This window comes from Dama dama, chromosome 29, assembly GCF_033118175.1.
Source record: "Dama dama isolate Ldn47 chromosome 29, ASM3311817v1, whole genome shotgun sequence".
NCBI classification, from domain to species: Eukaryota; Metazoa; Chordata; class Mammalia; order Artiodactyla; family Cervidae; genus Dama; species Dama dama.
The window spans coordinates 47112539-47130428 of NC_083709.1; the positions used below are offsets into that span (position 1 = coordinate 47112539).

At 38.2% G+C, this 17890-nt stretch overlaps 1 protein-coding gene across 6 annotated transcripts in view; it reads right to left on the bottom strand.

The window, feature by feature from the left end:
- CD274 (CD274 molecule) overlaps window positions 1-16321 on the bottom strand; it is a 29606-nt gene extending 13285 nt beyond the window's left edge. For 3 of the 6 annotated variants that reach the window (XR_009691061.1, XR_009691062.1, XM_061132242.1), the window contains exons 1-6: window positions 15552-15676; window positions 11224-11289; window positions 9764-10105; window positions 3757-4041; window positions 1704-1811; window positions 236-295 (exon numbers count right to left, since the gene is read on the bottom strand). Coding sequence is in view for 4 of the 6 variants with exons in the window: in XM_061132242.1 (XP_060988225.1) it covers window positions 236-295; window positions 1704-1811; window positions 3757-4041; window positions 9764-10105; window positions 11224-11275 (847 nt within the window). In the remaining 2 variants the exon portion in view is untranslated. The other 3 variants (XM_061132243.1, XM_061132241.1, XM_061132244.1) reach the window with 3 other exon arrangements.
- Between the last annotated feature and the right edge of the window lie 1569 nt (window positions 16322-17890).

Here is a 17890-nt window from a genome sequence, read left to right on the forward strand (position 1 = left end):
AGCAAAGGACCTAGCAGAGAGAAGCTGCCTCCTTCTCCCACCTCCCCAAAGGGCCATCCCTCTACTCCCCTCTGCTATCCCTAAATCTCAGACTGTGGGAACCGTTCTTATATCAGAGTCGTGAGACAAATAGGAGGTGGTAGTTCCAACACTCAGCATTCAGTAAAATAAGGGTAGATTATAATGATAGCTTTCCCCTTGTTCTTCAACTTCCAATCCCTGCTAAAATTCTTACCATTTTGTTGCTTTGAATTCATATCTTGGGTGCAGCATTTTTCTACATCCATCATTCTCACTTGAAGAAAAAAGTTATTTTTATTTTCATGTAATACAACTATACATCCCACAGAGTGACTCAAGTTTAAATCCTAGGTTCCTATGAAATATTTCTAATCCCTTAGGAAATCCGGTAGACTTCCATTTTCCAGGGGTCCCAACAGTTTCTAGGACACATGCTTTTGTTCCTAAATTTTCTTCAGGGGTATATACTTTTATTTTTTATTTCCCCCCCACAGATGTACCATATCCTGAGACACTTTATTATACTTTAGTTTTCTAGCCCTTTCTAATGCCAGTTAATGATTTTTCACATGGAAATGCAAGTTGTGGTCACAGCCACTTCCTTGAACAAATCAACACCACCTCAGGATCTTCCTATCACTGAAATTTGATCCATAGAGTCTGGCTGTCTCAGTTCTCTGTTCATTAAAAGAAGCTGATCTCCACGCCCTCAATTACACCACTTTCCCAGATCCACCCACCTCTTACGGGGTTGTAGGGAATTTCTCAACAATTATTGGAATTCCCTTCCATTTTCCACTTCCCTATTTGCCATCAGATAACTCTATATACAGATCATCATCGGATCCTTTGGTATGCTTCTCAAAGTATTGGGGAAATGTTTACTCTGAATCATTTTAAAATGAAAGGAAATTATTTGAATAGACACATTTTCCTGAATTTTAATTGTCCCCTTGGGTAAACAAAGAAATATACACATTAAAATTATTTTGAAAACTATATAATACCTTCAGCAAACTGCTCTATGGCAAAAGTACCACTGTTCTACATAAGGAACTATTTTTATTATTTAAAGCTCCCAGAAGCCAGCTCAATATAACAGTGTAACTAACTCAAGACAAATTCAACAAGCATTTTAACTTTTTCTTTCCTGTAAGTCTGTGGTTATTCCCATGATAGAAAGAAACTCTTTAACACTTGGTCTTCTTCAGCCTCCATGCACACCCTTTTTCTCAGGATCTTCACCCTGCAATCCTGCCCAGCTTCACTATAACTGCTGTGAAACAGTGGAGTGTCTTTGTGCTACCTTGCAGAGGCAAGTCAGGTTTGCCTGCAGCCATGATCCAACTCTCACCCCCTTAGAAATGTTACTACAAGTGTTTACTGCCACCCTCCAATTCAAATGATGCTACAGAACCGGTAGCTAAAAATCTACTTTGCATAATTGAAAGTTGGCCCTGGAAGGGAAGGCTAATAGAAAGGCATTTTATAAATCACTGTTTCCTGTCAGGGGCACCCCTAGCATTTGGGGTAGAATAGTCTTCCAATACATGGGACTGTCCTGCACATTACAGGAGATGTAGCATCCTTGACTCTGCCCAGCAAGTGCCACCATGACAACAGTAGCACCCTCATACATTTTTCCACAACCCCACCAGAGTCTGTCACAATAAAGGAAATACCATTTCTTTTCAGACAGAAGATGACTGCCAGCGTTACATGCAGGAACAAGAAGACAGCTCCCAGAATCACCAAGTGATTCCTCTTTTTTGCTGGATCTGGATATGGTTCTGAAAAACAAAATAAAACGAAATTGACTAAAGATAAAATTTTCTTTGGGAGGGACCAAGAGAATAATCATCTTTGAAGTTTAATTTAGGTTAGCATTTTCTTAAGTACCAAAAGTTCCCTTCTAGTGAGTGACTGGAATGGTGAAATACCTCAGATATGAACATGGGGGCAACATGGAAAACTGGAAGCAGCCCAGGTGTTGGACAGGTGCACCTCAGCTTAAGTTCTGCGGCTACTCACTAGCTTTGAGTTCTCCGGCAAAACATTTAACCAGTCTACAAAATGGAAATGATACTGAAATTTTTGTGAGGCTAAATGTTAATAAAATGCTTTTCACAGGGTGTGGCAGCTCAGTTTTATATGATAGCCTTGATTGTTTCACTTCTTGCATTCCTTAATATAAAAGCTAGCAGTCTACTGCACATGGCAAAGATGCAGTGTGATGGCTAATTGGCACTCCCAAAAGAGCTCCTTCTTCCCCACATCTGTGGCCATGATTGTGGATCATGGTTTGCTTTTTTCCTCTCCACCGTTTGAACACCTTGGGACATCTAATCATTGGTACTTTTCACCAATCTCTCTATCTCCCGCCCTCTGCAGGAAGAAAAGCAGTCTTATGGCACATGATGCTCAGAGACTAACTCCTACCTCCCACCATTAGCCATGATTCGTGATTACCTAGTTCAAGGTTTTAAAGCCACAATCATAGTCAGTCTTTCTCTAGTAGCTGGCAGTTTACAAAGTCTGTTAATAACTTTATGAGTTAGGCGTGCCAAGTATTAAAGAAAAAACTCCCAGGTGACAGATGAGGACACATATTTCAAAAAGTTAGGTGAGTTAACCCTAGGTCTTCCCACAAGTAAGTTGTTATAAAACAGCTTTTAAATGGCAGCGATTCACTAATGCAGCTCCTCCCAAAGTGATTCTTTAATTTTCTAAACTGCTTTTGTTCTTTTTGTTCTTAGGACTATGCTGGATTTTCTTTTCCTATTGTTTGCCTTTTCTATTCAATTTTTGGTTTGTTTTCTCTGAAGCACCAGAGCTTTACTGTCAACATCTAGTGGGGGTGAGGAGAGTGTGGTGAGAAGTGCCTCTGAGAAGACCTCTGGGTTTATATTAACATCATGCTCTCAAAGCTCACCTTCTCTAAAGGTCTGAGCCTCTCACCAGATTATATCCTGCCTTACCCACTTCTGTAGGAAAGTGAGATAAAAACATAGCTGATTCTGTGCAAACAAGAGTCTCAAATCATTTTCATACATTGAAGCCCATGTATTTCCAGGATGCTGTTGCCCAGTAGGTTATAACTATGTAAGAAATGTGAAAAGCACAGAAGAAATCAAGTCGCTTGCCCAGGGGAACACAGATTTATGCACTAAGACGACTACCTTGGAAAGAGACAGAACGGGCAGGAAGACACTCTCCCATCGGGAATAAGATAGAAAAGTACATCCTATTTGTTTCCTGCCACAGAAACTCTGGAAAGAAGCAAACAGCTGTGATGTACTCAGATCTGGATTCCTGAAACATGGCCTGAGTTGAGTCTTCCTCTCAGGTGCTCGCCCAGATTCCCCCAGCCACAAGACCATTTCTAACATGAAATGAGATTGCCTGTTTTACTATCCATTTCCTGAAGAGTGTTAACTGTTTCTTACTTTTCTATGAGCCTCCAATGCCTAAAACGTACAGCATATTGAATAAATACTTGCTTAATGTTTACTAAGGAGAAATATGACTTGGATGAATGGAGGTGAGGAAGCAGAATGCATTTTGTAAATGTAGTTCATTCACATAAATATAGTTTATTCATTCATTCAACAAACAATGAAAGTTTATGATGAGCAGGCATCAGGCTATGTACCAAGAGACAATACTACTAAAAAAAAAGAGAGAGAGAGAGAGACAATACGAGGCACATTTTAATTGAGATGTTCAGAATATTACCTGGGATGACCAACTCAGCTGTGTTGTTTTCCTCATGACCTAATCTCCGAAAAGTGCAGTAGAAAATTTCGTCAGCTGTTGTGTTGATTCTCAGTGTGCTGGTCACATTGAAAAGCTTTTCCTCCCTCTTGGAACTGGTGATGCTGGTTTTGCCACTCAGGACTTGGTGATGGCTGCTTGTCCAGATGACTTCAGCTTCAGGGTAACCCTCAGCCTGACACGTTAGTTCATGTTCAGAGGTGACTGGATCCACAGAAATTGTGTGGTAGATTTTGTGGTATGGAGCTAGGTCACAAACAAAAAGAAGGCATGGCTTTCATTTAACACAGAACTAGACATGTGGCTTTTTGGTCTTGTCAACCTTAGATAGAATGCCAATCCAGGCTGTTCTCAGAGAAATAATCTTAAAGCTCAGATGTCTCAGCAGTGGAGACATGCCGGTAGTTCTGCCTCAACTCTTCCACTCATACTTGGGCCAAGTTTGGTCTTAAAGGAATACCTATCTTGCTATAAAAAGTATACGGCTATTTTTATTGAGCTTAAAGTAAACATACAGATTGTTTTAAAAGCGAACTTTCAACTTTAAAGCAGTAGTCTTTCTATCCAAATATAAATCATGTCTGTCCATTTATTCAAGTCTCTATATGTTTCTCAGTAAAGTTTTATAGTTTTTATAAAGGACCAAATTCCTATTCCTGTATATTTTCCCTTTGTTGTTGTAAAGCTGTTTTCATAAACACAAACCTCTCCAGCTGTTCAGCCCTGTTTTCTTACATTTAATTTAATAAACAGAAATTCCATTTTGACATTCCACTCACTTTTTTAACTTTACGTGAATGATCAGAAATTAGGAATGAAAATAGTATTATATCATTGTAAAAGTTGATACATGTTCCTGAATGATACGTTTTAAAGTTTAAGTGCATTTATGGGATTTTAGAATAGTTTTAGATTTACAGAAAAGTTGCAAAGATAGCATAGGGTACCCGTGTACCTCTCCCCCAACTTCCCCTACTGTTACCACCTTACATTACCATGGTACTTTCGTCCTAACTAAGGAGCCAACACTAGAACAATACTGTTAACTAAATCTTATACTTTGTTCCATTTCACTAGATTTTCCCTACTGTCCTTTTGCTGTTCTAGGATTTCATCTAGAATACTATATTATGATACTTATTTTTTAAACTTTTTAGCTGGTTATTTTAATAAATCATTTAACTTTGATTAAATTTTAGATCATTAATTTGGGATACTTTTAGGATTAAGATATCCAATGTACTGAATATTTTAGTAGATTAGTGCTCTTATATTGCTTAAGAGCTTTATTTCATGTTTATTCATTACAACTATGTTAACATGTTATTATTCCGTTGGCATAATTTTTACTCCTAATAGTTTAGTGTTACCACTAATGGTATAAGAAGAAAATATTAGAACTTAGACACTTATATGTATTTTTATCATAACAATTAAGAAATAATCTAAGCTTAACAAATTTTACTGACTGACACTGCCTCTCACTTCATGCACCTCATGAGAGTCTTAAAGGAATAGAGGAATTTTATAACACCAAAGGGAGGACAGTGACTTGTTTGAGATTATTATAGATATTCAGGTTCTCTTATCTAATTTTAACTAAACTAACCTGCTTACAAAATGAACAACTAATTAAAAAGTTTCCCACAAAGAAGATGAGCATTGAAGATATTACCAATAATTCAAGCAAAAACAAAAAGGAAATGGCAGGAGTGATACTTCTTACCACAACTTTATGAAGTAAAACAAGTACCTAACTCTCTAGGACAAGGCATTGGTTAAAAAAAAACTTCAAGATTGTCAAGATCACCCACTTTGGGTATTGACAAATTTCACCTGAGATACACTCTGCTTTGAAATATTAGCTGATGATAGTGAAGCATCATAATTAATAAGACATTGAAAATTATGTTTATTAAATTCTCATGTCATCTTTTTAAAATTTGTATTTTTTATATTTATAGATTGTCCAATGTATTTTCTTATGAACCATATGAAATTGGTGGTGTTCAATTTCTTTTGCCTTTAAAACTGTTAATTTCTTATGACATAACCTATATACTAGCACAAATATATTCTTTATAAACACACACACACATAAACATATTAGTTTAACAAGCTTTCCTGATGGGATAGGTAACCAAAAACATTTGCAGATGACTGGTTTACTAGATCTGGAGTACACATGTGCTAATCCAGACCATGAAAAGTTAACAGTAGTTTTAAGTCAATACATTAATATAGCTCAATACACACTTTGGAGGTAAAAACACAGAAAATAAAACCTGGCTGTTAAGGGCAGGCCTCAGAGCCAAATTGCTTGAGTTTAGAAGTTGGCTTCATCACTTAATAGTTGAATGAACTTGGCAAATTACTTAAATTTCTTTGGATCTCAGTTTCCTCATCAGTGAAATGAGGAGTAACACCACATGTCACTGATTCTAAGATGTTACCTACTGAAAGATACACTCAGATTTCAGAGCTAGTAAAATGTGAAAAACATGCATTTTTAACATGATAAGCTCTAACTCCATAGAGTCATTTGAGGATTAAATGCAGTAATACAGGTAAAGTGCTTAGGGTGGGGCCTGGCCCTTAAGTACTACAGAATTACTGCTAGAGTTGTTCTTCCTTTCCTTACTGCTACCAAAGTGAACTCATGTGGTATTCTTTAGAAAGTACTGACAGCTCCTGACGAACAGCCTTGGAAATAAATTTTCATATATCCAAACTTGTTCAAGTTTCAAAAATTTTAGATTTATCCTATTTGAGGAAATACATCATTCATTCATTCAAGAAATATTTTTTATGTGCTCCTGTCTTACTACTACTCTTATATGCCAAGTCCTAGGAAAACAGCAATGAATATAACAGACCAAAGTCTCTGTCTTTGTGGACTGTATGTTCTAGAAAAAGGAAAGAAATAGTAACAAAATACATAGGTACATTTATGTGATATGTTACACGATATGGGGTCCAATGCTACAGAAAAAACTTAAACAAGACTGGTTGGTGAATATGGAGGAGAGATAGGGGTGGTAAAGCAGTTAATCCTTGGTCCATACAAACAAATTAGCTTTATCAGGATAACTACACATACTTTGTTCTTTCAGTTGTCTAATCCCATCTAAGTTCTTGAAAGTATAAATGGGCACTTCATTTTCCTGGCTATAGAGTTCAATGTTTAAGGAAAAAATAACATTTTCAATTGAAAAATCAAATGTCTGAGAATCTGGTATTTAAACAAAAATGAAAGGTGCACTAACACCTAAGTGGTAATAATAATTGAGTTAATCTAAAACTAAACTCAAATTTTAGTTTTGAAATGCTTCACCTTTAAAATCCCATGGTGACTGAACTCCCTGTGGGGAAGCTATGAGACCACATATTTGCAGTGATGGGAAGAGAAGCTCGACAGCTTTACTGGTGAAATTATTTGCATATGGAAATGACTGAGGAGTTATACTTCCCTGAGTTGTAAAGCTCATGTAAGCCAGCATGGCTTCAGTGCAATGAAAGCTTGGTGTCTGGCTTGCTTTTAGTGCAGCTCAACGTCACCTCCAAGACCACTGTGTGCAAATAACAATGAGATGTTCTGGGACTAGGATGCCAGTTTAGTATTTTACAATATGAAATGGAATGGTCAAACAAATCACATCCTCAAATCTGGCTGGTCATCTGTTTTGCTCCCTCAAGGACCCCACCTTGGAAAAATTACCTGTGCTGAAAGGTTTTCTACTGTGTTAAACTACAGCAACTGCTACTGCTACTGCTAAGTCGCTTCAGTCATGTCCGACTCTGTGCGACCCCATAGAGGGCAGCCTACCAGGCTCCGCCATCCCTGGGATTCTCCAGGCATGAACACTGGAGTGGGTTACCATTTCCTTCTCCAATGCATAAAAGTGAAAAGTGAAAGTGAAGTCGCTCAGTCATGTCTGACTCTTCGCGACCCCATGGACTGCAGCCTACCAGGCTCCTCCGTCCATGGGATTTTCCAGGCAAGAGTACTGCAGTGGGGTGCCAGTGCCATCCACAAGGGACGTTACAGAGCCCAGAAAAACTGGAAGAACAACTTTAGGACAGGGACAGCTTTCCCACTCTCTGCATACTCCCTACAGGCTGATGAGAGACTCTTATGGAAGCAGAAGCTTATACTCTGTACTTCCTTCTAATCCACTTATGCCTGGCTGATACTCTTTCTACCCACCCAAGATCTAAAAATGCTGGCTGTTCATGGAGCTAAGTCTTGATAATTTCTTCAATACCTTGAAATATAGTATGCCTGATAACTGCTGATAGACTGAAGAAAACTTAAAAATCTCAACTTGGGATTCCATCAGCTTGTTTTTATAAATATCTGCTCTGGAGAAACATATGGTAAGATATAGTTAAATTAAATCTATTTCATAGGACAAGTGAGATTTTGACAACAGGAGCATTAACTGAGCCAAATTCAGAGGCCCAGCAATGCACCATGAAATAAGACACATTCCAATATAAATTTTATTTTGAGTGTATAATGATTAGTTACTCTTTTATGATAAATGTAAACTTTTCCTATTTATATTACAGACCTTCAGGTTGATGCTTAGGTCAGGAATAGAAACACCAAGGAATGACTATTTAACTCTAGTCACATATTAAAAGGTCACCATGTGAAAAAAAGAAGCAAGTAGATACTCTCAAAACTGTGACTATACATGGCAGATTCCAACTCAATATCTGAAAGAAATTACCAAAGACTATCGAAGGGAGGTCCAAATGACAAGGGTTTCATCACAGTAAGTATGTGAATAGAAGATCCTTTGTGGAGATTTCTGTGGGTGTTTGGCCTAGCTGCTCTAGTCTGGGATTCTTTCAGGTCTCAATTTTGTGTATCATAACAGTGAAAGCCGAGGTGGTCAACTAGGGTGTTTTCCTTTATTTAGCTAGCTGCTGCTGCTAAGTCACTTCAGTCGTGTCCGACTCTGTGTGACCCCATAGATGGCAGCCCACCAGGCTCCCCTGTCCCTGGGATTCTCCAGGCAAGAACACTGGAGTGGGTTGCCATTTCCTTCTCCAATGCATGAAAGTGAAAAGTGAAAGTGAGGTCGCTCAGTCGTGTCTGACCTTAGTGACCCCATATACTGCAGCCTACCAGGCTCCTCCCTCCACGGGATTTTCCAGTCAAGAGTACTGGAATGGGTTGCTATTTCCTTCTCTGTATTTAGCAGAAGAAACCCCAAATTTTGAACCCAAGTGACCAGATATCATATTTATAGGTCAGTACCTAGGAATTGGACACTCACAGTTCTTCTTCAATGCTCCAACATATTATTGGCACAGATTTTTAAGATGAAAGTACGCCCAGTGAGCACAGTTCATACTCTCTTCATTTATTCAATACTTGACATGATTATTTTTTGCCTTCATAGATTGACTTCAAGTCTTTTTGAATGTGAACTTTACAGTGGGATTTGTTTTTAATATATATATCTTTACATTTGACATAGAGAGTTTCCAAGGAAGGAAAATCCTGGCAGACCTCATAAAACTGAGAAATAGGTACTAAATTAAAAAATTCCTGGAGGAACATGCAAATAGTGATTATTACCTTTGCATGCCATGGAAGATATAGTGGCAAAGGGAGGAGAGACATTTTTGTAGTTCATTGTATCCTCTTCCATAGTATGTGAATTATTTGCAAGTATGTGTATACATATTACGTTTATAATAATAAAAAAGTGAAGATTAGGAATTTTTAGGAAAACTGAATGTACTGTGAAATATGACTGTCATGTTTGGCTCTAGATCTCTGGGGACTATCAAATAGGATGTGCTCAAGCAATGCTCATTGGATGAGTGTGCGAATGAATGAATAACAGACTGCTGCTGTGGAAAGTGAAGCTGGACTTTCAAGAATGAAAAGTTCAACACTGAGATATGGTTTTAACAAAGGTTGTGCCTTATTAACTATAATAAATCTTACCATTGACTTTCAAAGTAATCCGCTTGTAGTCGGCACCGCCATAGCTGATCAAGCAACAGTAAACCCCTGCATCCTGCAATTTCACATCTGTTATCTGAAGTGCAGCCTTTCCCAAGGAGAGCTGGTCCTTCAACAGCTGGGCCCTCCCATGGTAGCTACTGTGCTGAACGTTCAGGTCTTCCTTCCCATTCACAAACTGAATAATTTTCTTATCCTCCATTTCCCAGTAAACAACTAACGCAAGCAGGTTTAATTGTTTGTCTACTGGAAATCTGCATTCCAACGTCACATTGCTGCCATATTCTACCACATACAGGTCCTTGGGAACTGTGATAGTAAATGCTGAAAAGAAAGATAACCAATCCTTAGAAGATGGAAAATTCCTCAAAAAATTTATAGAATGAGTCCAGGATTTACAGAAGCTTTATCTGGTCACTTACATGATAATTACATTTACGGACTTACTTCCCTGAAATGTTTATTTTATCCAGTGAGCTTGAGACATATTTTGGGATGCTATATCTCATCCCAAGTTAGAATAATAAAATCAGCTAAACAAGTTGTCCCAAAATTCATAAACATACACTATCGTAGAACTATTAAATGGTAAAGGGGTACTTATAACCAGGAAGACTTTGTTTCATGTGGACATCCCCAGAACGTCCTTTGACTGGACATTTATTTGCCTTTTACATAGTCTAAATCATAGATTCCAATGGATCTCTCTACTTATTGCCCCAAACTCTTAATCAGTTGTCTGGCCAGAGGTAGATGAGTATAGAGATTTTGGGAGCATCTCAGGCTGATGCAGGTACTGTATTACCCTGACATTCCATGTATGCTACAATTCTTCCTTAGAATATACTTATTAGAAAAAACAGGTCATAGAGCAAGGTGGATAGAATGATCCTGTCCTTATTTAAAACAAATATGTGAAAGTATACACATAGGCCATTTCCCCAGATATTTTCAGTAATTATTCTTGGGAAATAGATAATGGATAATGAGTAACGGATGGGCTTCCCAGGTGGCACTAGTAGTAAAGAACCTGCCTGCAAATGCAGGAGATGTAAGAGACGCAAGTTCGATCCCTGGGTTGGGAAAATCCCCTGGAGGAGGACCTGAAAATCCACTCCAGTATTCTTGCCTGGAGAATCCCCATGGATAGAGCAACTTGGCGGGCTTCAGTCCATAGTGTTGCAAAGAATCGGGCATGACTAAAGCGACTTAGCATGCACATAATGAGCAATGGACATGGGTTAATTCTGTTTCCTTCAGTGTGTCCATACTCTTTGTATCTTTGCCCAGTGAAATAGATACATGAAATATGTTTCTCAATTATAATGAAGAATAGAAAGTCCTATATATAAAAATTATATATCCATTTTATTATTTCACTTTTGATCTTAAGATTAAAATATTTAAAATATAGAACCTAATGAAAGGATTTTGTGCCTTACCTTTCAGCAAACAACAGTAAGCCATGAATGTTAAGACACTATATATCCTCATCTTTCTGGAATGACCTAATTGTGGAAAACAGAAAAAAGGAAACTCCTTTACTCAATAATTGAATACCCAGACATTATGGGACTTGGCAGTTCTAATTGAAACTGTCTACTGATAATCAGACAATGACTGATTTGTAAGTGTTAAAATGCAGCAGGGAATTTAGAAGCTCAATACCTTCACATAATATCCCATAGTCATATGAATCTAAATGAAAAAAAAAAAGATACTATGATGAGACTTTAAAAATTTAACTATAAGGCCTGGAAAAAATTTGTACACACAAAAGAAACCAACATGAAAATATTGCACCAAAATCCTCTCAATTATCTTACGGGTTTTTTTCTGCAGTGTAACATCTCTAGAAATCTAAGCCTGCCCTATACAAAATTTCAAAGCAAGCAGAATCTGACTTCCATGTCTCCCACCCTTCAGTGCCTTTCCCCCCCAGCAGCTGAATACCTTCATCCTACTCTTCCAGATTATCATCCAAACCATGCCAGTTCTCGTCAAGGTGCCATCTTTCCAAATCTCCTCTTTTGTCCTTTGCTTATCCCAAATTATAAATTATATTATATTTCCTCACTAAACTGATTCCACTAGCAGCAGGCAGAGTGAGAAGGAGAAACCATTGGTTTCAACCACTTCATACTAAGATGTGGCTCACTCACAGCCTTCTTTCAGTGGTATCTGACTTGATTCTACTCTTCATCGTGTCATCCTGCTTGAAATTCTACCAATTCTTTAATTTAGCAAACATTAATTGACTACCTTTTCTGTGCCAGGCACTATTTTAGGCATTAGAGATATAGCAGTGAACAGGAAAGAAAAATCACTCTTCTCTAGGAGCAAATATTCAGTAAAGGAGTAAATAGAGAAGATCTGCACTATAGTTCAGCAAATCTGTTTACTTATTAACATTTTCTCATGCTATATATATATTTACACACTTTGATGAAAAAAGCCAGTTTTCCCCCTTAAGAGTCCCTGTGACCTTTGTGTACATACAAAAACTCACAATTGATCAATTAATCAATGCTACACATATGTAAGGCAGATTTATGCCATACATATATAAATAGCTCTAAAAATCAGTAAGAAAACTACACACAACCCAAAAGGAAAATGAGCCAAAGGTTCTATTATACAGTTCAGAGAATAAGAAATACAAATGATATCTAAACAAAGGGAAGGACTCTCAATCTTACCAATGAAGAAAAGACAATAGTTTAAGACATGAGACATCATTTTTCACTTACTTGCTTGATTAAAATTATAAGTATTCCTAAAATCTAGTGTTTATGAGGATATGAACAAATGGGTTTCCTTACCAACTACTGGTAGGAATGTGAAGTTATATAACCTGTTTTTTGGAGGGCAATTTGGTAATCTCCATTAAAATTTTAAATGTATATGCCATTTAGCTTTCACTTCCTCTCTAAGAAATATATCTTACAAAAACAAAAACACAAGCATATGACAACAGACATCAAAAGAGGTACTATCTGCTACTATCTAGTGGTAAAGGCCAGGGATGCTGTTAAACATCCTAGAGTGCCCATGACTACCCCTGCAGCAAAGATACATCTGGTCCCAAATGTCAACAATGACAAGGTTGAGAAACCTTGCAACCATTGTGAGTATTTCAGTATATATTTTCCTTCTAGATTTTTCCCTATGAAGTTTTTAAAAACAACTAGACACATAACACCCACTTTTTTCATTTAATATTTTGATGAATATTTTCCATTTTGCCACACAGTATTTATAAGTATGTTATTTAGTGGCCCCATAATGTTTAGTTTCCTGTTGTTAGGTATAGTATTGTGTTTAGTTTTTAAAATAACGTAAGTATTTGTGTATTCAGCAAATATTTGTTAAGTGCGTACTGTGTACTAGGTCCCAGGCTAGGCCCTGAGAATAGATTTTCCCCAAGTAGAACTGATGATCAAGGAGGAAGAACATTTTCCTAGTTTGTGACACATGTGGATAACTGGTGCCAGTTACACTGTGTCTTTACCTAGCACTTATTATATACATATATACACACACACATACGTATATATATTCTAATTTAATTTAAAAAACAAGCAAAGATCTATTGAATAAAATAGAGGCACATTAAATCCACTCATGCATTTCAACTAATTTTTCCAGTGTTTATGACATTCCTTGATGGAGTTCCTATCTCTTGACGAATCTGTTTGAAAATTTCAGAGGTAATGAATGTTTACTGGAAGGTGAGGGATTAGATCTGATATTTACCTAAGTCCTCATTATACCTCCTCTTCCAGGGCTCCATTACCTTGGATTACAGCTATTGTTAGTGAGGGAATAGTGGGGGAAGATAAGAGACCATGTAAATAGACATGGTCTTTGACCTCTAACAGTTACCTGGTGGCTCAGAAGGTAAAGTGTTTGCCTGCAATGCGGGAGACCTGAGTTTGATCCCTGATTCTGGAAGATCCCCTGGAGTATGAAATGGCAACCCACTCCAGTATTCTTGCCTGGAAAATCCCATGGATGGAGGAGCCTGGCGGGCTACATACAGTACACTGGGTCGCAAGGAGATGGACATGACTGAGTAACTTCACTTTCTTTCTTTCTTGACCTCTAAATCACACATCAGGGCAGCTGGTCTAAGATAAGAACACTAATATCTTCTTCAGGTAAGAAACGCAGTACAACTAAATTCCCAGACAAGAACTGAGACATTCAAAGAGCAAGAAAATGTGAACTAGGAAAGAAGTGATGGTTCATTGAGGATGGGGAAGCAGGTTTGTCCCTGGGGGAACCCAGTATACCAATATGGAACTGATACTACTTCTCTATCTCACTAAGGTAGGATAGACAGGACAAAAAGTCAGGGAAAAGAACTCAAGTTTTCTTAAAAGCAAGAAGTGTCGTGTTACCTGTTAGTTCAGGGTTTCCTTTGATTTTTATCTGATGTACATGAACTACGATTTGATTTTTTAAAATTCCTAGAGTTTGAAAATGTCTCCAAGCAAGGGGAAAACCTACTCAAATGACAGATCAAGACAGTTGACCTATTAAACCTCTGTGCTCACATTCAGTCTCTTTAGTTGTGTGCTACTCTTTGCAAGCCTATGTTGTCAAACTCTATTAAACTCGACTAAACACTGTGCCCAGACTCCCTCCCTTCAGTCACACTGATCTAGTCTACATTTCCCAGGTGTGGCTTCAGTTCCACATAATTTCTGTGGCTTCCTTTAAGAACACACTCTAACTATTGTCCTGTAAACTCTGCCTACTCTATTCCCCTGGAAAAAAAAATGTTGATTATTATTATTTTTTTAAAGAGCATCACAGTTCTAATAAACTGCTGGGCAACTGTCAATATGAACTGGCACCTTTCTGGAAGGCAATTTTCAATCTGTATCAAAAGGCTCTTAAGGCATTCAGACTTGGATTGGTAGTTATACTTGTAAGAGCTCCTCTGAAGGTAATAATAACCAATGTTCCAGCTTTTATAAGCAATGAAGGTGGGTGAATGGCTAAAATAGTGAACCTCTAAATAATCCTGATGTCCAGCATGAGGGGATTAATTTTGTTTGGTTATCCAGCACCATGGAATGTAGCCATTAAAGAAAAAAAATCACATTTTTAGAAAGCAATTTAACCTGTAGAAACTCATCCACATTAAGCCACCCCAAAAAACAAGGCATAATAATGATATGACATTCCTATAAGACAAATCCAAACTCAACTGTGATATAGGCTAAGCTCAAAGTGTTAAGAAATGCTTTAACATTTTTTCCCTCAGGCTCCTCTTTCCCTCCTTCAGGACTCCTTTAGTCCTCAGAGCAGAGAGAGCAAAGAGCTCCGGTTTGGGTATCCTGGCTGTTACAGCAGGAAGGGACCTCAGGAGATGCTGCGGGTGTGAGGACTTACCCAGATCAGACTGCTAGTGAGCGACTGAAGGTGTACTAGGACTCAGGTGTCCTGACCTCCAGCCCAGAAATTTCCCTCTGGACCCGTTTACCCACCTCAGGACCACAGTCATGAACGCACAGAAACATGTATGTACTTAAAAGATAAGCAAAACTAAATCCCGCCTAGCGAAAAGCTAAATTTGTTACTTGTTCTTATTAATTTAGACAAGTAATCGGCTCTACAGCACCGAAACCATCACATGCTTTCCCCTACCCTTCTCCTCTCTCCATCCCAAAGAAAGGGTCTGTGTGGCAGTCCTGTTTTTAAAGTGCCAAGCGAGTGAAGCAGCCAAAGACACTGGCCAGTGAGCGAGAACGCTCCCTACCTGCCGGCGGGAGAGTCGCTGCTGGCGTGGAGACTTCGGCGCTGTGCTCCGGTCTGCCGGGGCCACCCGCAGCTATTGAGCTCGCGTGGGTGTTTCTCCGCCCACTTTCTGGCCCGCCCAGTAAGCGCCGAGGGGACTGGATTTTTCTTACCCTGACCCAAGTATGTGAGTTGGGAAATAAGCGCGTTTTCCATTCTTGGAAAAGATAGATAAAAGAAACCAAAAGTGAAACTTAAATCCGGCTTCCCGTAAATCAGCTTTTTAAAAGAAAAGTTTTAAAGATGAAAACAAATCATTATCTGATGTTTTAAACAGTATTTAGAAACAAACCAACATCGGAAATCATCACAGATGTCCGACATTGGTTTTACCTTAAGAATCCACACTCTAAATTCTACCATGAGGTTTCCCCTTTCTGCTAAAAGCTCTTTTACAAGATGTCGGATCATCCTGACATAACTTGATCTACAACATATAGAAAGTAAAACGATATTTCCCTAATTACTCATTATACCTCCTCTTCCAGGCCCGGATGGCGTTCATTTTTTATTTAGAAAGTAGGTGTATGCGTATGATAGGAAATGTATTTTTAAAACGTGGATTCTTGTCACTTCCTCAAAGTTCCTCGACATAGTGCAACCATAATTGCATTTGTCATTAAAATAACTTCCCATCAGGACTGATACCTTTTAAGAATGCTCTGGGGATCCTGCTATTTTGCCTCTTTGAGATCCAGGTTAGGGTAGCACATTCTAGGTATGGGTTGAGAAAATCCTCTGGTAACTCCGTATCACTGGCTGAGGTCAAGCTGAAACCACGTGACTCACACTGAGGAGGCTGCAGGATTGTTTTAAGCACCACCGAACTTCTAGGTGCGTCTCTTTTGCTCTTTCCTTCTGGCTCTCTAGGGCAGTCTCACTGTCCTGTTCCTCCATCCCTTCTTTCTTTTTATAATAATTTTAAATTGATAAATTGGACTCGTCATTGTTTGCCTTTCCTGTTTATTCATCTCATCGGGCAATTCAAAATAGGGATAATGAATGAGTATTGAGATGTTCATTGTCATGGTTAGGCGCCTGCTTGCCAAGTAAGGCCTTTCACATTCTTAGAATATCACATTTTTTTTTTATTATTTTTTTTTAACTTGGAAAAATACACAAGATGATACTATCTTTAAAATCTGGTGGGGGTATGACAAAACCCACTGCAATGTTGTGAAGTAATTAGCCTCCAACTAATAAAAATAAAAATAAAATAAAAAATAAAATAAATTAAAAATTAAAAAAAAAAATAAAAAAAAATAAAATCTGGTGGGGGGTAGGAAATTCTCTTTAGCCTTAATAAAATTGTAATAGACTTGGAGATTTGGCTCAAATCTCTTTGAGGCTACATGGTGGAATAGAATCATGTTTTTTCAACTTTATCCCCTGTGATATTTTTTATTTAACCAGTTTCATTTTTCTAAAAATGACAGTCAAGACCCAGGATTTTCAAGACCTGCTATTGGGGTCATGATTGTCACACAGGAAAAAGCTGGCTCTAGAGCCACCTACCACTAACTCACTGAGTTTTATGGAGCAAATAATTTACTGAGTAGGCAGATAAGTAATATCCTCTTAGATAGCCTCTATGATGCATGAATAATTTTTAAAACTGGGGGCCAGAGGGATTATTTATTTGTTTTATCAAAGCCGTGTTCAGGGTCTACATAATGATCAGCAGGGAAGGCAGGAGGTGAGTGCAATTTGCCTTCCTCTGAAGCTGTTGATGGGAATGGAAGGTATTTACTCAGCTTTCTGCTTGATGATACTCATATTAGTAATCTGAAGGTTTGTGATTTTGTTCATCTCACCCACCTGTTTCCACCCTTCAACCATTCATATTTTCCCATACCGTTTATCAAGCTTAATGGAGTTTGTATATCTTCTGGAGTTAGAAAAATGGGATGAGTTAAGAAAAAAATAGATTTTTTTATCACCTCAAAGAAGTATATGAAAATTTAACAACCAGGGGGGCATTACTCCCAAAACCTTGTTCAGGTTTTGTGATTTGGGGGAAGTGGATGGAGGAGTGCTGAGACAGGAGATGAGCAGTGGGAAGCCACAGCTGTAGAACTAGTCACCTACCTGATCATCTCTAGTATTACCATGTCCTGTTCACACCCCCCTCACTCTGTTCATCTTTAGAGGTGAAAAACTCATCATTGCCAACGTCCTGTTTCTCAGAGCATTTCTGAGGGTCACTTGCATCACAGTTGACTTGGGATAGTTGTTTAAACACAGATTCCAGGTCTCTGCCACAGGCCTGTTAAATCTGGAGGTGGTCCTGAGAGTCTACAT